Source organism: Onychomys torridus, chromosome 11 (genome assembly GCF_903995425.1).
Source record: "Onychomys torridus chromosome 11, mOncTor1.1, whole genome shotgun sequence".
NCBI lineage: Eukaryota > Metazoa > Chordata > Mammalia > Rodentia > Cricetidae > Onychomys > Onychomys torridus.
In genome coordinates this window covers 38299168-38321134 of record NC_050453.1, presented here as the reverse complement: position 1 = coordinate 38321134, position 21967 = coordinate 38299168, and the positions used below count along the sequence as shown (strand labels likewise).

Sequence of the window (21967 nt, the reverse complement as noted above, 5' to 3'; positions counted from 1 at the left end):
GCTTGCCTAAATGCTCCACAATTACTATCTTGATAGTCTTAATTATTTCTAAACAAAGGGCCCTGTATTCTAATTTGGTACTGGGGCCTGTAATTAAATAGTTCATTCTGGATCTTTTCAAAAAGCTCAAGTAGACCAATTTTAAAATAAGAACATATGAAAAATTCAAATTCTAAATTGCAACTAATTTTATGAAGAATTTGTAAAGTTTTGACATTATCAAAAGACAATTTTCCAAAAAGACTATTAAAACATTCATTTATTAGTTATGTATTTATAAGGACTTAAGTCCCTCCATTAGCCAGAGTTTTCACTTACCACGGTTTCAGTTACCTATGATCAACCACAGCACAAAACTATTAAATGAAAAGTTCAAGAAGTAAGCAATTCATAAACTCAAAAGTGCACGCTGTACTGAGTGGCACGATGAAATATTCCTCCTCTTCTTTCCAGCCCAGGGGACAAATCGCTCCTTCGGGAGTGCCACCGAGCTACATCAATTACCTACTCTGCCAGTTACCAGCCCCGCTTCTACCGCAGAATATGGGCATCATTGTCCTGTTTTACTGTTAGCTTTGTGACTTTCTTCCTGTATCTAATTTACAAGTTAATTTTTGCAAAAATAAGTAAGTGTGTATTTGAAAAAACAGTATACACATACACACCTAGAGAGAGTTTGGTATAACCCATAGCTTCGGCATCCACAGAGGGATTTGGAATGTATATGTATGAAGGGCTACTGTACATGCTTGGATTAGAAAAAGTTTTTCATAAAATGTTATTTACAGTACCACACATGGGTTTTTTTAAACTAATGTTTTAATTTTCTCAGTTTAAGTTTCTATATGATAAGAGCATCAGCAAGCAAAAGCTTTTCGTTACTTTAGGAGTCCTGAGACCAAAATGTCTGACAACTACTAGCAAAGACAAATGAGAACACAAAGCATGAGGCTCCTACCGCATTTCAATCATCATATCTTCAAGTAACTCTGACGAGTCTCTGCTGTAGATCCGGATGTAGAATTGACTAGGAGAGATTATATATTCTACAAAGACTCCCACAAGGGTACTGGTGTCCAGTGGTGGAAGTCTGCACAATTTCTTTGCACGCACAGCATCTGGTGGGATATCATGGTTTGCCACTGACAAGCTGAGCTGGGGCTTGTTTGTTTCTACTTGCTACAGGGGAGGCAGGGAGAGAGAGAAATCATAAAAAACCTGTAAGGGACATTTCAAATCCTGTGACAGTATCTCTCAAACTCTATTTCATGAATCATTCTTACTACAATCATCTGAGAAATTATAAAAATCCAGATTCTTGGTCTCAAGCAGGATTATGATTCAGAATGCTTTACAACAGATCTCACGGCCACACACTTTACAACATTCTCCAAGTACTACACGATAAAAAACTGAGCAAAAAGTTACAATGTTAAGCAACTGTCCTCAACAAAATATGAGCAATGTAACATCTCAAATATTCAGGCTGGAGTAAGGTGGGTTCTCATCCTACCTAAGCCTACCAAAGGTTATCTTTAAGGAAAGGATCAAATTCAGACTAGTTCTCCTATCAAAAGCGTGTGCAAGCACGTGCACTCTCAAATATGCTATTTCTCTAGGTCTTCCTAGTGTCCTGAGGAAAATACAGCAGGCTCTTGACCTGCTCACTCCACTAACGAGGCAGCTACACTGGGGGACAAAGAATCAATTCCTTACTAACAACAAAGTCAGAAACAGGAACGGAAATACACAAGGAAATGTGTGAGGAGAAAATTAAACAGGCCAGGTGAGAATGGGTACAAAGGCAGGGCCAGAGCAAGGCTCCTGGACTCTCTACAGCCCTGAGGATTGCAGGCCTCCACCCTGAGCCTCAGGACAGAGAAATCAACAGTGCCATCAGGAAAGAATTTAAATCTCAACCATCTGAAAAACTTTAAAATTAGGTGTGTGGGAAATGAAAAACCGAAAATCAGAGGAAATACTTCATAAAATGGTGCTGGACCAAAGAACTGGCCTCTTCCAAGGAACGATGTTCCTAGAAATACGTTTTCCTAAAGAACATTTTGGTTTAAAGAAACATTCATTCAGTTATTTTGTATACTCTATGAAGTCCTAAAACCTCACTCACCAGCTGTAAAGGCTTTACCACAAGGTTAGGCTTCTTGTAGATTCTCTGTTCTGGTTCCTTGTGGTTCTTCAAAGGGCAATCCCACATAGTCTTCTTAACTGCTACAGCAGACAGTGGATTCCTGGAGGGACTGGAGACCCAGGCGCTGGTTTCTGTCTTCTTGTCCAGTTGAACTAAACACGAATTTCTGACTGATGAAAGTGCTCCACCTAAAACAGCCAGAGTGCCCCGCTGTGTGTCACTGCTGGAACCACTGCCACTAAGCAGCCCCATGAGCTAGGCACTGGGGAGTCACTGAGCAATGTTAACTTGTCCTTGTAGACCTTTCAGATGGAAGGACACAAGGGACATTGTTCTAGAACAGAAACAAGCCCTAACATTCTCACACTGGGAAAACAGGAGCTGTTAAAACAGGAGCTGTTAAACCCTGGTGAGCCACTTTCTCAACATCCTCTTTTCCAATTTCTCCTTCTAACTAAGCAGTGAGCAGTTGACAGTGTATATACTATATGTATGTATGTATGTATGTATGTATGTATGTATGTATGTATGTATGTATTGACAGGGTTTCTCTGTGTAGTCCTAGCTGTCCTGGAACTTACTTACTCTGTAGACCAGGCTGGCCTCGAACTCCAGAGATCTGCCTGTCTTTACCTTCTGAGTGCTGGGACTAAAGGTGAGTGCCACTACCACCTAACTGAGCCACCACCATCCGACTGTATATATTTTTTAATATTTTGCCTGAACTCTTAGAGAACTCCTCAACCACCACATATTTTGTTGAAATTTATGCATAGATGAGTACCTGAGGCTGGCACACTCCAGGACTTCTTATATCTGTGCCTATAGTGGGTCCAACAGAAACAAACTCACAAGGTACAAAAATATCTAACACAGGGCTAAGGATGTTGCTCAGTGGTAAGATGTTTGACTGGGATGAATAAGGGCCTGAGTTTTAGCCCCTGGAGAGCAAAATAAATAATAAAAAGCTAAAACTACTAGTCACGATGCTTTTATAATGGTAAAAATGGAAACAATCTAAATGTCCACCAACAGGACACAGGTTAAATCAAATAAATATATAAAAATGGTACAAAGGTAAAAATATACTAATATGGAATATTTCACATAAAAGGCAAAGACAGTATTTATATAATACTACATTGTATAAGGAAAATGTCATAATTAAGTATATAATATAGAAATACACTCACTGAAGCTATAAGCATTAACTATCTCTGTGTTATTTGGTTTAAAGAGCTTTTGTATTTAAAAAAATTCTATGACTTGAGATCAGCCCTAGCTCAAATCTTCCAAGTCCTGTATTCAAAGTACATGGTGTCTTCAGCAACAGGGACTTGTCTTTCAGCTCTGCGAGGCAACCAAAGGCAACAGCCTGTACTGTTTGGGGGTCATTCCTCTGTCTACCCTGACCCAGCACTGGGGTTTTAAGCTGTCAAGGGACGCAAACAATCATGGGTACTCCTATCCAGCTGTGACACCCATGAACCATAACAATGACCTGAACAAGATGTCCTTAGGGTACAAGATGGGTGCTCTTAGCTTGGCAGTAAATCAAGGACAGAATATGGAAAGGCAGTTGTCCATCATAACCACTTTAAAAATCTTATACAATAGACTGGGAAGGGAAAAAGCTGCTGGTGAAATCTTGTCTTGCAGACACAAGGGTCTCGGCTGACAACACCCCCCCACACCCCGAATCCACATTAAAAAAAAAAAGCTAGGCATGGGGTGCGCATGCTTATAATCCCAGTGCTGGAGAAGCAGGGCCAGGGGGATTCCTGGGTCTTCCTGGCCAACTAGTAACTTCAAAAATCAATCAATCAATAAAGAGGTAGGCGGTACCTGAGGGACACACCTGGGGCTGTACTCCAGCTTCCAAGTGCACCCCCACACGTTTACTTCCTACACACATCTTATAAAAGTTCCATATTGTTCACACCATTGCGGAATGTAACCACTGAGGAACTAACTACATAAGGACACACAGGCTCTATCTACACGATCATATAACATTATCTCAATAAAAATTCTACAAGGAAAAACAAACAGAGCTAAAAACAGAAAGACAGAATACAATGCCCTAAATCCAATGTAGTTTCCTAAAGTAAATACAGAAACAGAAAAATAGGACGTGTTTAGAAAAATTGGAGTTTACTGTAAAATATAAATGTAGTGTTCCTCATACACACTGCATATACTCTGTCCATGTCTAAGAAGCTTTTGCTGCATGGCCTGATAAGCATTACTTATCAACCAACTATTAAGACTTAATTCCTTCAGAATTACTAACAACTGGACAATAAAGAAAATAACAGAAGGGAGAGAGGCTCAGTGGTTAAGGACACTGACTGATCTTCCAGAGGACCGTGGTTTGATTCCCAGCACCTACAATGGCAGCCCATCACTGTCTGTACTGCCAGTTCCTGGGATTCTGATCTTTTTCTGGCCTCTCCAGGCACTGCTCATACATACTGCACACAGACACACATGCAGACAAAACACCCATGCACATAAAATAAAAATAATTTCTAAAAAAGAAAAGACATTGCTGGACACGGTGGCTCATGCCTGTAATCCTAGCACTCAGGAGGCTGAGGCAGGAGGATTTTCATATGTTTAAGACCAGTTGGGGTTACACGGTGAGTCCCAGGCCAGCCTGGGCTACATAGTAAAAACCCGTTTCAAACACTCAAAAAGTAAGTTAAATTGTAAAACTTCAATTTTTTAAGGTAGTACTACAGGTTAACTTCACTACAACATCACTAAGGAGGAGGTCACTATTCAAACATTTCATGGCTAACATGAGGCGTTTGGGTCATGTGGTTCCAATGATGACTGTTAATGCTTTCTTCTTCCTGTCTTCAAAAGCACAATTAGGAAGGAGGTTTGCAGTGTACAAATGTAACTCACCAGGTGGTGCTGGCTTCAGATCAGCATCGAACACTAGCAAATCCTGCTTCTCTTCACTGAACTCAACACGGAGAATGTCACTAAGAGCTCCAACAAGCTCTGTCACATTTAAGAACCCTAACTGTTTCGGTGAAAGTTGCTCTTTAAAAATTAGCTGTCATAAAGAAAACAGAGAAGCATGAAAACTCTGGATATATGTTAGGCAAGGCTTCAGTTGGGATTTTGTCAACCTAGACACTTAAGGTTCAGTGAACTCTTAGATACAGGCCTATTTCACAGGCAGCCAATCCAACCTAGCCACTGAACCCCAGGTCCCAGAGAAAGATCCTTTCTCAAGACAGAAGGTGGAGAAACCGCTCCTGAGGAACAATACTCAAGGTTGACCTCTAATTGCCACATACACAGGCATACAGGTGAGAACATACACAAACATGCACACACATATGCACAGACATCTGTGCTGTTCTTAATACCAAGTTTTCATCTCTTGAACTAACATAAAGCAATTGAGCTAATTACAGTTACTCTCTCCAGCCTGGGCCTTAAGGAATTGAAGGCTTGCTTCTAACTACATGCCTTTGGGTGCCAACACTCTAAAGACTGGCCCTTCCCGGGGTAGCACAGCTGTGGAACAAACCTTGTCACATGATGCTCTGATGTGACACTCAATTCTTTAGGACTTCTCCCACAGAACACTTGGGGAATTAGGGGTCTCGAATCAGTCAGATCATTTAAAAGGTCATTTTTATAGCTATCAGCAAACCAAAGGAAAAACGGGCAAGCCGGGGCAGGGGTGGTGGCAAATTAGAATTAGTATCTCTATTTCTTCACGTTACATATTAAAACTTTTCCTAGGGACTGGAGAGGTGGCTCAGCAGGTAAGGGCACTGACTGCTCTTCCACAGGTCATGAGTTCAATTCCCAGCAACCACATGGCAGCTAACAACTGTCTGTAACTACAAGATCTGATACCCTCACACAGACATGCATGCAGAACACCAATGCACATAAAATAAAAATAAATAGAAAAAAAACAAAAAAAAATTTCATTTTATGTTTATCAGTTTCTCAAATAATTGTGTTTTACTGTAAAACCATAACTGAACATAAAGCTAGGGTGTGGAGTATTAAAAATATAAATAAGTAACTGCTTTGTTTTTTAGACTTAATTTTTTAAGATTGTATCTGCATGTGGGTACAGGTGCCAGTGCCCTGAGAAGCCAGAGGTGTTGGATCCTCTGCAGCTGCAGTTATAGGCAGTTATGAGCCTCGTTAACCCCCAAATTAGTAATTTTTCATAGTATATTCAAAAGGTCCAAGCAAATATTCTGCAAAAACAAGTCTCAGGAGGGAGGAGATAAAACTAATGAGGGGGTGATCAAAGTTATATAAAGTTATACATATATGAAAGAATAAACAAATTTATGGTGAAAATTCTCACAAATACAAAATTCACTCATAAAAAACAAGTCTCTGCTCATCCCCAAATGCTTCAGTCACCTGTGAGAGCTCATTTTCAGGTTCCTAGTGGCCTTACGCAGCAGGTCTGCATAAGAGGATAAGACCACAGACCTGAGTGCAGGTGTCTGAGATGGTCTGCACTTAGCTGTGCAGGGGTAGGGTCGGGGGTGGGGGTGTCCTTTGCTCCACCCCTTGGCGTCTCTATAAATACCCTGGGGCAGAGACAGGGCCCCTTGGAATAGGCTCCAGGCCCTCTCCAGGCTATCCTGTATTTTCTATCTGTTTATCTCCGCACTATTAATCCTTCTATCTAATATTTCCTGCTGCTTACACGCAAGAAAACTCTGGGGAGCTGTGGGGTTGGTGGGTAGCCACCCCGCAGTCACCGAGCAATAATTTCCCTAGAAATAACTATTATTGCCATTTTCTGTATAGCTTTCCAGAAACTGTCAAAACTTAAGTGTGCTTTGATATAAGATTATATAAGTTATGCACCTTGTTTCTTCAGTTACTATAAAGGTAATTCCATGTTGCTATTAGATGAAACATAGCTTAGGTGTACTTTACAATTAGCTGAGCCAATTCTCTGATATGTCAGATGTATTTTATTCTAATTCTTTTGGTATGCTTTCTGCTTTACTGACTCCCAACAAGGAGCAATAAAGAAGTTGATAGAGTTCTACTCCCACACCCCTTCTTTTCCAGATTTATGCTAAGGTTTTCCCATGTATTACACCATCTCATGTTTTAAACCCAGCTAGAGGTCATAATTTTTTGCTTTAAATAGTAATGTTTTAATCGGTACAAAAGAGCAGTCTTTTAGATCCACTTACATGTTTACTTTAATCCTTTCTTCTTCAAACCCCTTGAAGACTCAAGTTCTAATCTGGCATCATTTCATTTAGCCTAATGTATATTATTTGTCTTTTTTTTTTACAATACAGGTCTATTTACATGTCTCTATTTTTTATTATCTGAAACATCTTTAGAGTGCCTTCATTCTTGATATTATTACTGGGTATAAAATCAAGACTATTTATGGGGTGTTCTGTTTTTACACATCTCTTCTTGGTACTGTCGCACTTTAAAAATATGTTAATCATTATTTCAATGATGTTATAACAGTAAATAGTAAAGACATTCTTCCTATCCAGAACCAAGTATTTGTTACTGGCCATAGCCTTAACTATTCATAATTTTTTTAAAGCCACTAACACACAGATTTAGAGGACCCAATAGTAAGAGCAGAAGCTGCCTATTCTTCATAAGAAAATGAAGCAATCCAAGAGCAGGCTGGTGAGAAGAACAACTTACCTCAAACTCTCCAAGCAGTTTAGAAATAAACAAACCTTGTGGAAACTTAGATACAACCTAACCAACAGAAAAAACACAGATAAAATTGGAATATTAAGAGATAAAATATTAAGATTGGTTTTCATTTCAAAAAACATTACCATCATAAATATTTCATTTGCACATTTGCATAATTTTTAGGACAAGTCCCTAGAAGTGGACTTGCTTTAATTTCAACACAATATAAAAATAATTCGTGCCTTCTTAAATCTTCTACATATATTATATATAAAATTCTAATTCACACATCAAAGGAAAATATAAAGTAAATATTCCTTTCAAATCTTGTGACCAAGAGACAATCACTGCATTTCAGAACCATCTTCAGAAAGATGCACATCCGTGTCCATTACTCATCCTTTTCCATGAAAGGACAATGTCAACCATGGCAGTCTCTAAACCCTGTCTAAAGTACAGTAGCGTGTGCAGGGCACACTGCCTTGGAAACCAAGAGCAACATGAATAAACTTTCTTAGGAGACATGTGATAATCCTTAGTTGAATGAATCCTTTATCAATGAATACTTTTCTTCTGGGTTTTTTTGGGTTTTTTTGTTTGTTTGTTTTTTTGTTTTTGTTTTTTTGATTTTTTGTTTTTTTTTAGTGATGTATTAATTGTGAATATCCTTGAACAAACAATTGTTAGACATCTGTTGAAGTTTCAAAAACTACAATGAGAAGATGCCTGAGTGTGTCGGTTTTACCCATCTCCCACCAAAGTCACAGTAAGTGCAGTGAGATAATGTAAGACAGTGGGAGCTATAATGGCATTTTGCTTACACAGATCAGAACCAAAATCCTCAAGGCAGACTAAACCCCCTGGCCCAATTCCTAACAACCAATGGGTTTCCATATATTAATAATGCAAAACAATGAAATGACCAATCATATGAAAGTATAAATCAGTACCAAGGACAGAAAAGGGTAGCTAATATAAAACTTATCATTTAAAATGCGGCTGAAAGTAAAGCTGTCTGCAGAAGTGTCCATTTTTTCAAATCTTTTAGAGAGTAATGTAGTAATTTTTATCTTCAACAAATCAAAGGTCGGTGCCTCTGATGGCCACCTATACATTAACGTTCAAGGGACTTCAACTGCAGAATTTTTTAAATAGCCAAGGTCCAAAGCAACTCAGATTTAATCCCTCCCAGGACCTCCTAAGTGGAACATGGAACATAGACACACTGGGCTAGACAAAGTGTTTGTAATAAGGTTACATGTTCAGGAGAGAACACTGGGTTAGGAAGACCCTGAACGTTAATCAACAACCATGTGTTGGAGAACGGACGGAAAGGAGCGAGGAGAACACTCACAGAAGAATTTCTAAACAATTTCACATGAAAATTTTCAGTACAATTTTATTGATTGCTTTTTCTGATTTAAAAATTGTATATATGTGTGTGTATATATATCAAGTTTTAGAAAAGACGAGGTACAAATACAAAAATAATAACCATTGTAGACAATTAAATTCAATCACACATGAAAACCAATTATTTTTGTTTCACAGAAATGGAAAATACTTACAAATTTTATCTTATGTTTTAGGTCTGGATCAATAGTCCCACCAGGTCCAATTTGGGCAATAACTGATTTGAATGTGTTCTCCAACTATGAATAAAAGAAAAAGTCAAATCACTAAAAAGTCAAAGATAAATGTAAGCAAGCTGTAAAAGGAAATGTATTTCAACCAAATGGTTCAAATCCTGTTCCTAAAAAGTGGCACTGAAGGTCACAGAGATGCCCAGTGGTTAAGAGCACTTACTGTTCTTGTAGAGGACCCAAGTTCAGTTCCCAGACTTTGACCTCTGTGGGCATCTGCATTCACATGAATATACTCACACACAGACACATATGCATACACAGTTAAATAATAAACATTTTTAATTATCAATGACACATTTTACATTATATAAAATATGCAAATAGAATTTGTGAGAAACTAGACATTGAGGAATATTCCAAGATAGACAGCATTATCTATTACAGATTCAACAGTCTTTAGTTAATTGGATACTCTTGTCCAGAAAGGATGCTTGCCATTCATTTTCAAAGGTACTTAGTATTTATTAAATACTTAGTGACTGCCTAATACCTGGAAGGCAGGGCTGTTAGACGTTCTGAAAGGTAGGAAGGGCTGTTGAGTCAGGGAATAAGTAGCATGAGCGGCTCTCTAAAGAGCAGTGGAGGGAAGCCCTTTAGAGGTAATACAATCGAAGGATGAAAGAACCGGGATGATAGGAAGGGCGGGGCATGTGCGGCAGTGGCAGAGGGGGACCATCTAACGTTTCTGGGAATTTGGAAGCACAGGCTTCTCCTAAGAGCACAGGTGGAAAAAGCACGGGTGAATATTTGAGAAGCAGACAGTGAGTGAGGAAGACGCCCATCATCAACCTCAGATCTCCACACACACCCACATGAACACATACTTAACACACGCACGCAATTCCCACCCCCACCATTTCTCTTCACATTAGGGAGCCTAGCACCAGTGTGAGGGGAGAGAAGGAAGGCATGTTGAAAGAACAAAACTGGGGCAGAGAGATAGCTCAGGGGTTAGGAGCATGGGCAGTGTGTTGCACCACCTTAATCCCAGCACTGGGGGGCAGAGGCGGGTGGATCTGAGTTCAAGGCCAGACTGGTCTACACAGCAAGTTCTGGGACAGCCAGGGCTACACAGAGAAACTCCATCTCGAAAAAATGAGAGAGAGAGAGAGGGAGGGAGGGAGGGAGGGAGGACGAGAACACAAACGAACTGGCTCACTGGCTTCTTTCCCAGGGTTCAATTCCCAGTACCCACATGGCACATGGCAGGTCACAACTGACTGTACCTCCAGTTCCAGGAGATCAGACACCCTCTTCTGGCCTCTGAAGGCACCAGGTGTGCACATAATGCACTGACATATGTATGTGCAGGCAGAACACCAATACACATAAAAATAAAAATAAGGTAGAACTGTCTTTTCAACCAGATGGCACTATGAACAGAATTATGGGAATAGTCAAACCAAGCTTATTTAAGTATCTTGACTCAATTCTAAGACACAGGTTATATAGTAGCAATGATTAATCTGAAAATATCATTTTAATACAATAAAAATGGGAGGTATAAAGAGTAAGTTTAATAAAATGCATATAAGCCATACACATTAAAAACTAGTATACATTGTTGAGAGAATTTAAAGATAAAGATAATGAAGAGATGTGCTATTTTCTTGAATTCTGGGACTTAATATTAGAAGACTATTACATTTCCTCAAACTCATCTAAAGTATTCAATGACATTCTAATCAAAATCATGAGACTTATTTTTGATAAAAATTTAATCAGATTTATATACAACTAAATATATACAATGTAAAAATGTAGAATAGCCAAAACAATTGTAAACAAGAACAAAACTGTAGGATGCAATGTTATAATTTCAAGATACTATAAAGTGACAGTGACCAAGGAGCAGCAGGCAACGAGGGACTTCAATGTGGAAAGACGCCTGTCCAATAAACACACCACCATAACTGCCTATCCTTATCCAGGAAACTTCATAGCTGGTATATTATACAAAGATTAATTTGAAATTGGCAAAAGACTCAAATATATATATATATAAATGTAAACTTCAAAAATTCTAGAAAAAATATAGAAGAATTTCTTGTTACTTTTCATTCAGCAAAGATCTATTAGGTGAACAAGAACCTTATGAGAAAACTCTGGAAACAATCACATCACCAGAATCAAAGACTTCACTTTACAAAAGACAAGATTGAGAAAAGGAAGAGTGGAGCTGGAGAGAAGGCTCAGTGGTTAAGATACCGGCTCTGACAGAAGACCCAGGTTCAATTCCCAGCACCCACCTGCTGGCCCACAACCATCTGTAACTCCAGTTCCATGGAATCTGATGGCCTCTACATATAGGCAAAACACTCATACACACAGAATAAATAAATATAAAAAAGAATTTAAAGAAGCAAACCCTAGACCAGGAGAAAATGTTTGCATTACATGTTCATGTTAAAAGACTTATACTTGCTGGGCAGTGGTGGCACATGCCTTTAATTCCAGCACCCAGGAAGCAGAGACAGGAGGATCTCTGAGTTTGAGGCTAGCCTGGTGTATAGATCAGGCTCCAAAGCTACACAGAGAAACCCTGTCTCAAAAAAAACAACAACAAAAATACTTATACTCAGAATATATAAATTCTTCCATTTCAATAAAATGACAACCCAATCTTGTAAAATGAGCAAAGGATTCTGACATTTCAAGGACAATATACAAATAGCAACTATGTACATAAAAAGATACCTAACATGAATATTAGATATAGTCTCCAGCATGAAATCAAATGACATTATACTAAACAGAAGCTGGAACTGGAGGTGTAACCATGGAGGTGTCTGCCAACACCTCCCAGAAACAATGTAGCTGATAAAACACCTCTTACCTTTTCCTAATCACTGTAACCACAGGAGAGCTTATCAATGAATGACTGGTTTCAACCCTTCGTTTTTATTATTGTATGTGTATAGGTGAATGCTTGCATGCATGTCTGTGGCCTGGTGCCTAGAGGCAAGATGGGGACATCAGATTCCCTGTAAGTGGAGTTAGAGGGTTGTGATCCACCACGTGCTGGGAAATCGAACCTGGGTCCTCTGTAAGAGCAGCCAGTGCTTTCAATGACTGCACTACTTCTCCAGCTCCAGGTTTGAACCTTCCCATAGGGTCTAAGTGATGACACACTGAGCTCAAAAGCCTATTTTGGCATATCTCTCTCCCTAAGTTCCGGCACCTTACCTGGTTTAATTTTTCAATGTGGTTCAGCCTTGAAATCTCCACTGTACTAAATGTGGGCATCTTCTCCATGCTCAGTACTTGCTTGGGTGGTTCCATATTTGAAGTAGGTTGTGAAAAGTGTGTCTTCGTTACTGGGAACCCAGTAGAATAGGAGCCCTGTTGTTTCATTCTAAATGGCTGGGTAAAAATTTTACCTTTTGTGAAGAAAGAAGAAAAAACAAAAAGTGATTAGCAATTTCCCAGAGATTTTATAGAAAAAGACTACTGTGTGCTAACAGCCCTCAACTTAGAAAAAAATTAAGGAAGAGTGTATATATTCAATAAAACTTACATACTATATAAGTGATTAGTCATTTATTTAAAAAAAAATACTAAGAAACTATGTTCCTGAAAAGATTGTTGCTCTCTAAAACTCCCTATAAGGTCACCTAAATATAACTGAGAAGTAGCATTTTATAGGTAAAACATTGAAAACTTAACAGCTGTAGTGGTGTGTTTACTGGGCAGGCATCTTTCCACATTGAAGTATCTCATTACCTGGTGATCCTTGATTGCTATCACTTTATAGTATCTTGCAATTATAAAATTGAGTCCTATAATTTTGTTCTTGTTTACAATTGTTTTGGCTATTCTACATTTTTCATTTTTACATTGCCATATATATTTAATTGTATGTAAATCTGATTAATTTTTATTAAAAATAAGTCTCATGATTTTGATTAGAATTTCATTGGATACTATAGACGAATTTGAGGAAATGTAATAGTCTTCTAATATTAAGTCCCAGAATTCAAGAAAATAGCACATCTCTTCATTATCTTTATCTTGAAATTCTCTCAACATTGTTGAGAGTAAACAGTGTCCAACTAAAAGGTTTCTCATGGTCAGCGACCACCTTCTAAGGAAAGGGAGGAGGAAATGCTACGAGGTAAGGTATGGTCCTAAAATAAAAGTTCTCATCAATATTGGGAAATGTATTCCGTAGTACAACATGTATTCCTGAAAGTCAGCACTGCCTAGTACTTCCTTTACCCAAAATCAAGTTTACCAAATATACCAATTATTCCTGAGATATCTGAAGATGTGGGAGATAAGCCATGGATGGGAAATGTGAACAAGTCAATCACTGGGAAGGGATATCTACTTCTACTGTTTAGGAAACATGTGCAAACTGCCTTACATCATATGTTTTTTGTCTGTTTCCCTCTTCTAGTGCTGTAGAACAAACACAGGGTCTTGTACATGCTAGGCAAGTGCTCTACCACTGAGTACACAACTGAGTCTTCCTAAGTCTGAGCCCCTGAAGTATACTGGTAAGGTTGAGGTGCATAACACCCCCCACCTCCCACCCCCTCACCCCTGCACAGTTCCAGAACAGGCAGTGAGCTACATCACCCATCAGTTTAAACACTGCTTTGTAAATTCATGACACACTCTCATGACTCACTCACTCTGATCTAAATGCAGACTCTGGAGAAAAGGGTCAGTGAAACAGGCATACAATTCTCTGGGCTAGGGCCTGCCCTGAGCAGTGTAGTCTGTCTAAGGTCTAGAGTGATGATTATATTACTCTGAGCCTCATCTACCACACAGAACAAACTTACTGAATGCCAGGCTCTCTACAGACCGTGTCTCATGAGGTCCTCAGTACAACTCTAAATTCCATGTATTATATTATATACTTTGGAGATCTGGAGACCAAGGCTTATGCAGATTAATTAATTTGCCTAAGATTATTCAACTGAGTGGAACACAGGTTTTAACTTTAATAAACCGATGGAGATTAACCCTTCAAGTACCGTTCCCTATACACCAGGATTGCTCTAACATGGGTTCATCCACAGAACAATCTTTTTAAAAAAATATTTTCTGTGTATGGGTGTTTTGCCTGCATGAATGTCTGTATAACACATGCATGACTGGAGCCCACATAGGCCAGAAAAGGGGACGAGATCCTCTGTAACTAGAGTTAGACTATTGTGAGCTTACATGTAAGTTTGGGGTACTGGATACCGGCTCTCTGGTAGAGCCCTCAATACTCTTATCTGCTGAGCCGTCTCTCAAGCTCCACAATTATGATGTCATTTCTACTTCTCCCTCTCCCCTCTAACTCTTCCCATATCCCCCATCTCCCTCTCCAATTTGTGACCTCTTCAATTACTGTTACATGCAACACACATGTATATAAACACAGCCTGCTGAGTTCACTTGGTGTTGCTCACATGTAAATATATATAGGGCTGACTGCTTGGGATTAGAAAACCCACCACAAGCTTGGCAGTGGTGGAGCACATCTTTGATCCCAGCACTCGGGAGGCAGAGGCAGGTAGATCTCTGTGAGTTGGAAGCCAACCTGGGCTACAGAGCAAGTTCCGAGACAGCCAGAGCTGTTACACAGAGAAACCCTGTCTGTCTCCAAATAGACAAAAAGAAAACCCATCATAGGGCTTGTCTCTGGAGAAGACTAATTCTCTCTCAGCAGCCAGTAGTTGCCTGTAGCTCTTCATCTTGGGGTGGAGCCTTCTGAGATGTCCTCCAAAACACTGATGTATCAACGGCCGTTGTACTTGTGGGCATGACCCAAATGTTAATGCCGCCAGGCTTACCTGCTGGCCATCCTCTCTGCTTTTCCTCTGAGACACTCTTTTTCAGTGTCAACAAAGAACCCGCTCTGGTCTGCTCTACAGAAATGACATCTGAAGCCGCACTGAGCACTTCAAACATAGAGAGGAATCCGTACTGCATATACTGGAATGATCGTCCAAAACGCCTGGCAAATGCCTTTTCAAAGTCAGAGAGGAGAACAGGAGACAAGGCCAGAAGGTCTTTCAACTCACTCTTCACAACAGCTGGAAGTATAGGGGGCACCCTTCCACGGTAAGGCACCCGGCCAGAGCAAATACTGGTTCTTCCCTTCTGCATGGAGTTTCGGACCTTATGGCTCCTCCTCTGCTTTGCAACTAAACTTGCTATTCCTTTGGTGGATTCATCTGGAATGGCTAAGGAGATATGGGGGAAAATCACTTTCAAGTAAAAGACATATTCCACGTATCCTTTGTAACTGCAATTGTCTCTCCAAGAAGCATAACATAAAGCTCTTGGTTCCACCATTGTTACATTCTAACAGCTTCCTAACTCCTCTACCAGGAAATGCAAAGAGCCCGCTGTGTTATTACTGTTAACTGGCGCCTGGAAGTTGTGGAAGTTCTTCAGAAATGAAGAGCAAACTTGCCTGCAATGACATTTTTGTGCTTCATGAAATTTAAAATGAGTTTTAGGCATTTAAAAATCAGTAATCTGAAACTGTACAAATATAGTTTTGTGAATATCCATTTTTCTGGAGAATGGGGATTTGGTGTTTTTTTTTTCTTTGCTCTCTCTTTTCCCATAACCTCAAAAGCACCAATGACCACAACCCTATGACATCCACCACCCTGGGATACAGGATAATGTACAGCTAGAACAACTCTGCACTGAGTGATATGTTTTAATTATAAAGCTTATAGACCTTCCAAAGTCTTAAACGTACCTTTCAGTATTATGGTACCATCCCCACAGGGGCAGACACTAACCACATCCGGCATATCCAACACCAGTTCCATAGTGGACCGATATCCAAGGATTCTGAGCGGTAGATGGTTACCAACCATCAAAAGGTACTCCTTCTCCAACTGTTGTGGAGTCAAACCATCTTTAGTGGAAATAAGAAGTGACCTTATCTCTTTCCTCAGACAGTCCTGTATACGCTCTTGTTCAGACATTGTGCTACAGGATTCAAGACAACAAAAATTGCTTTTGAGAGAAAGGAGTCAAACCCATGGCAAGACAAAAATAAACAAACAAAAACCCTTTAACAGCCAGCCATGAAATATAAAAACTCAGATGTGAAATGTATAGATCATAAACCTGAAGCAATACCGTGAGACTTTTCACAAGCCCTCTGCTGCTACACTCACTGCAGAAGCCCCAAAGCTCGGCTTGTTGGGAAGAGCCTTCCCAATCATTGCCAATGGCTGGTGTGAAGTCGCAGCTGGGCCGGGCTGATTAGTATGCTTACTCAAGGACCATCTCCAGCTCCCTAAGGAGTGTCATTGCCCCCACTGCAACTCAGTATGGGCTGGAATCTCTCAGCCACTCTTTGGGAACCAAAAGTCTTAGGCCGCGATGCAGGAGCGACCCGGAGAAGCGGGAAGGAACCGACGGCCCGCAGGCCGTCCCATCTCCTCGCTCCTCCTCGGGCGGGCGGGCGTCCCTCACCGCCCCCGCTGGTCCTCCCGTCTGCCCCACCACGGCTTTCCGGTGACCTGGGACGGGAAGGCGTGCTGAGGACCGCGGTAAGGCATCCCTCTGCGGCCCGCCACTACCTGTCTGCGGCTCGCCCGTCCGCACCCGCGCTGCCGTTGCGCGCCGCCCAAGTCCGGGATGCTCCGGGAGGGCCGCGGTGAAGCCGAGCCGGCCTGGGCGTCGCGCGCCTGCGCACCACGGGCCGTCGGGTCCCGAGCGCCGCGTTGCACGCGGGAGGGCGCGGCGGGTGGGACGGTTAGCGGAGGTCGCCGTGCGGGTGTGGCCGAGGCCCGTCTCCCCCTCCGGGGCGGCGCTGCGGGCTGCGGCGCCCACCTCCTCTCAAGCGGCGGGAAGACGCAGGGGTGGCCGCCTGGACCGCCCCACACCCGCGCGAAGCAGGGTCGTCCCGCCGCCCCGGGCACCGGCGGAAGGACGGAACCGAGGCGGAGGCTCCTGCCGATCTGGCTAAGCCGCGACAGGTGGTCCCGTCGTCACACCTGAAGATGTGCTCGGTCCGGAGGTCTGCGGTCATTTGAAGGAAAATTAAGAGCGAGTCTGGTTCTGGCTTGAGACTCACTGATGAGCTGGATGCGACTTTGACTCCAAGAAGAGAGGAATGGACGGGTGGGAAGGCTTTTGGAGTGAGTGAAGAACATTGCCGGTGCAATGGAAATAAGAGAACTGGGAGACCAAGGAAGATAATTTTATTTGGACAGATTCGTTGGATTTGTAGAATAAGCCAAATTGACCGACTCCTCAGAAACTAGCAAGTAGAAACTCAGGGTCTGCATAGCTTTCCCTTAACAATAGGCAATCTTTTTGTTTGTTTGGTTGGTTTGGTCTTTGTTTTTCGAGACAGGGTTTCTCTGTGTAGCTTTGCACCTTTCCTGGAACTCACTTGGTAGCCCAGGCTGGCCTCGAACTCACAGAGATCCGCCTGCCTCTGCCTCCCGAGTGCTGGGATTAAAGGCGAGAGCTACCACTGCCCGGCAACAATATGCAATCTTAAATGTACAAACTAAAAGATAGTCAAAGAATTCAAATTAAGAGACCGGAAGCTGGGTGGGGCACACCTAGAACTTGGGCGATGGAGAGAGGAAAAACCCCAGCTGGAGTTCAGATGGTTGCATAAAGGGGGTGTGAAAGGGAAGCGCACGCGCACATACACACACACCCCTTCTGCCCAAAATCCATAAATGAATATTCCAAGAGAACAAAATGTTCCATCAATGAACAAAGAATATTACAGAAGTTCTTAAAAACAGAAACTAAAAAACATTTTTATATTCGGCCTACAGGAGAGGAGTGGCAGGTAAGTACATTAACAGAAAAGAAAATTCTAAGATGAAATATGGACCCAAATATCGCAACATTTCGATGATGAGTCTTGGAACGTATCTTCTTATTCTGAGGACTCGATGGGCCCTTATAATAACAAAACAAAAATCCCTTTTTAGACAAAACCTGAGTGAAAAGGAATCAAGGATTTTAGGTAGAAGCAGCTCTAAGTCCATGGGAATTAGACTGCCATTCAAGCCCAAGATCAATGTCTGCCATTGTTGTGAAACCTTTTCCTGAGGAGATGCAGCACACACGCCTACTCATCCTAGATAGGAAGCCCACGACAGACCACAGTACGACCACCACCAAAGTCTAGCTTGGTGAACCAGTGAGTTTTACTGGAGTTTCCTACGGGAAGAAGGGTGAAGAGTCACAGGAGCAGAAATGACTCAAAGACACCTGCATCACCAAAGCCTATGCCAGCACAGGTGACCCTCACGGGAACCTGGAGCACACTGCACAGTCTGCAGGCAGCTCAAGTTAGTGTGTCCTTTCCAAGTGACTCAGTTGCTCTAAACATCTGCAAGCAATGGTGGTTTCTGCTCCTTCCAGGAAGCTGGGCTGGACTTAGTCTTCTTTGCAGCTCAGCTTAGTAAGATCAGATGGATTCTCAGCTTTTATGGACTCTGCCAGAGATGGGGGTGGGGCCTGATGTATCTGGTCAGTTTCAGGGACTTCTTGAAGCTGTTTACCTTCCTGTTTACCTGTAGGCTGAAATGTTTCCATCTTGGAGGGATTTATTTTAAAGGGTGTGAATCTGAAGTCTGGAGTTAGTGCTCAGAACCCAGTCGTGAAGCCTTGTCTTTGTAGGATGTAAACAGACTCTATTATCAAAACATAAAGCCTGTGTTTTTCACTGGCGGGCACACACACACATACACACACACACACACACACACACACACACACACACACACACGTACGTATGTAGTATAAATGAGTTGTTTGTGGAGTTCATTCCTTGGGCTACATTTAACCAGAGAACTGTGTAGGCCAGACCACCATTTGTTTTTCCTGTGTTATGAACACCAGTAGCCTACTTGGTAATTAACTGCCTCCACCTGGTCTACTCCCAGCACTGCTTCCAATCTGGGAGTTAATTTCAATTACAGCTGCCCCTACAAGTATTCTTCTTGCCTTAGGAAAGTCAGAAAAGGCTAGGGGAGCTTTTTGACTGTGCTGAGGATTGAACCCAGGGCCTTTGTGCATGCTGGGCAAGCATGGTGCTCTGAGCTACAATCTCAGCCTTAGAGAAACTTTCTAAGAGCATAGTGAAGGACGGATGATTTAGAAGATCAGGATAGAATCAATACATTATTGGTAAGTATTAATATCCCCCGGTAGTAACTCTGCTCATGATGCAATAAGTCAGGTCAGGCCAAATTAAAGTTCAGGTTTTAATCTGAGCAAAGTATTCCCTGGTGGTCCGGGGAGAGAGGGGAAACCATGGACCTTAAATACCCTGTAGGCTGTCCTGAGGAGCTGGGGGAAGAGCCACTACTTGGAGGCCTTTCTTTGGGCGGGGTTTGGACAGGGGTGGAGCGGCCGCTTGGTGTGCTTAGGAGGAGTTTGGAATGTGCCCCCCCCCAACACGCTGGAGATCCCCAACAATTACTCCTACCTCCCAAGCTTTTGAACATTAAAGCCCAGTTTGGGCCATTTGATAGCGAGTTCAAGTCTGTTGCCATAGAAATTCCTCTGACTCCATCTTAGACATCTTAATCTACTGTTACCCCACCCCTGGAAAACAACTATGCTCTAGCCCATTAAAAATGTACGTGTTCATACATAAACCTCCTCAGCTCCAGCCCAGGCCTCTGCATTAGCTTCCTCATGTATTCCTTCAGATGTGTGTTCCTTTCCCCCACGTCTATTCCCATAGCATGGCTGGACCATGACTTGGCTCTTCGGCTATCTTCTTCAGTTCTGTTTCCATCTCCTTATAGACTCCTATGACATAAAATTATGTTCTGATTCTTATCTTACATAGAGCAAGCCAAGGAGGGGAAAAGTCTTCCCTTGACCTACATCTCTTCTCCTTCACAGCCAAATCCTTGAAGAAACGGTCCACATTAGATTTTTCCTGTTTTCTTTCACTGTTCACCACTTGGTGTAAAGCATTCTGCCCTTTGCTCACCAAGGAACGTGTTAAAGAGGCAGGCTTGGGCTCTACCCCAGCTGCACTGAATCAAAGAGGAAGCTGGCTTTGGGAGTGATTTAACAAACCCTCTTCTAGGAGGTAGGTCTTCCAGAGACGCTGCAATTGGGACCAACTGTGCTGAGCACTCAGGAGGCACAGGGAGACAGATCTCTGAGTTTGAGGCCAGCCTGGTCTACAGAGTGAGTTCCAGGACAGCCAGGGCTACACAGAGACACCCTGTCTTGAAAAAAAAGGCCAACTGCCCAGATTCTAAGTCTCCCCTCAAGTCTCTTGTCAAGTCTCATAATCTCAAGGGTTTGCCAGGTGCTTCTATCGCTTTACATACAAGAGAGAATCATCTGGTTATCTTTCCTCGGCAGGATTTCCTAAGGCCACACATCCCCATCCGCACCCTTGGATCAGGCTTTCACCTGTATCACTTCCCTGGACACTGCTCTTCTCCCATAGTTGGTCAATCTGACACCTGAAATTTGAGAACGTCAAATTTAACACATCTTTGTAACTGCCAGATCCCAAATGGTAACATTTGAACTTCTAATGCCAGCAAATTCTGTGTTTCATGAGATAATCTGTAGAGATGTATGTCCACCCCTTTTCTTTGGATATTGAATGTAAAGGTACTAAATGGGAATAAGTATAACATCTTACAACCTTTCCAGCTCTTTCTTCTTGTACTCAAGTCAACCATGAGCTCCTCCTCCTAGCCACCCTATTTCTATGGACATCAGCCTCAACAAAGGAGTAAAGTATTAAAAGCTTATGAGTACATAGAATAGTTTCAAGAGAGGTATGAGCAGCATTTTCAATTAAAAAGGAATCTGAAGGAAAACATCAGCCCTGTTATAATCATAGAGGAGGTCAGCCAGCAGCACTCACCGCTGACTCTGTACTGTGCTCCCCAACTCCTCCACCTTCCAGAATGCTAAGTTGGCTGTTTTATCAGGGACCATCAAGCATTTTTCTTCAGATACTTTCATCATTCATAACCCCAACCAATGAGTAAACAGGTGCTTATATTGCTTTAGATATGGACAAGGAAATCATGCTTTTCTCTCTGTGAATCAAAGGCAGCTTCAGAACTTTTCTCTGTGTGCTGTTCTATACAGGAAGTGTTAATTGAGCCGGACTTTTGAAATATTTGCCCTCTCGTGTAACTTACGCAAGAATCACTGTCAAGGGCTGGATAGATGTCTCAGCAGTTAAGAGCATGGCTGCTCTTCCAGAGAACCCAGGTTCACAGTTGTTTATGACTTCTGTTCTAGGGATCCAATGCCCTTTCTGGCCTCTACAGGCACCAGGCATGCCCAAGGTACACAGACACATATGCAGGCAAAACACCCATACATAAAATAATTTTTTAAATATTTTAAAAATTAGCATCAGAGGTTCATTTAATTTCAAGTTACTTGGTTACTAAATATTGTATTCCCATGGATATCTGAAACACAGGAAAGAAAACAATAGTCTTCAAGGTCAATTGATTCCAGGTTCTCATTACTGCAGTTTTTTCTTCAT

General features: G+C 41.7%; 1 protein-coding gene across 1 annotated transcript in view; it reads right to left on the bottom strand.

Annotated features, from left to right (window-relative positions):
• The window catches only part of Tdrd5 (tudor domain containing 5), a 51486-nt gene extending 34401 nt beyond the window's left edge, over positions 1-17085 (bottom strand). Inside the window, exons 1-9 of the mRNA XM_036202443.1 lie at positions 17031-17085; positions 16196-16431; positions 15273-15665; positions 12667-12860; positions 9403-9486; positions 7838-7894; positions 5063-5216; positions 2129-2301; positions 959-1179 (exon numbers count right to left, since the gene is read on the bottom strand). Coding sequence (XP_036058336.1) covers positions 959-1179; positions 2129-2301; positions 5063-5216; positions 7838-7894; positions 9403-9486; positions 12667-12860; positions 15273-15665; positions 16196-16427 — 1508 coding nt within the window. The 5' untranslated portion in view covers positions 16428-16431; positions 17031-17085. The remainder of the gene's footprint in view (positions 1-958; positions 1180-2128; positions 2302-5062; positions 5217-7837; positions 7895-9402; positions 9487-12666; positions 12861-15272; positions 15666-16195; positions 16432-17030) is intronic.
• Positions 17086-21967: the final 4882 nt, after the last annotated feature.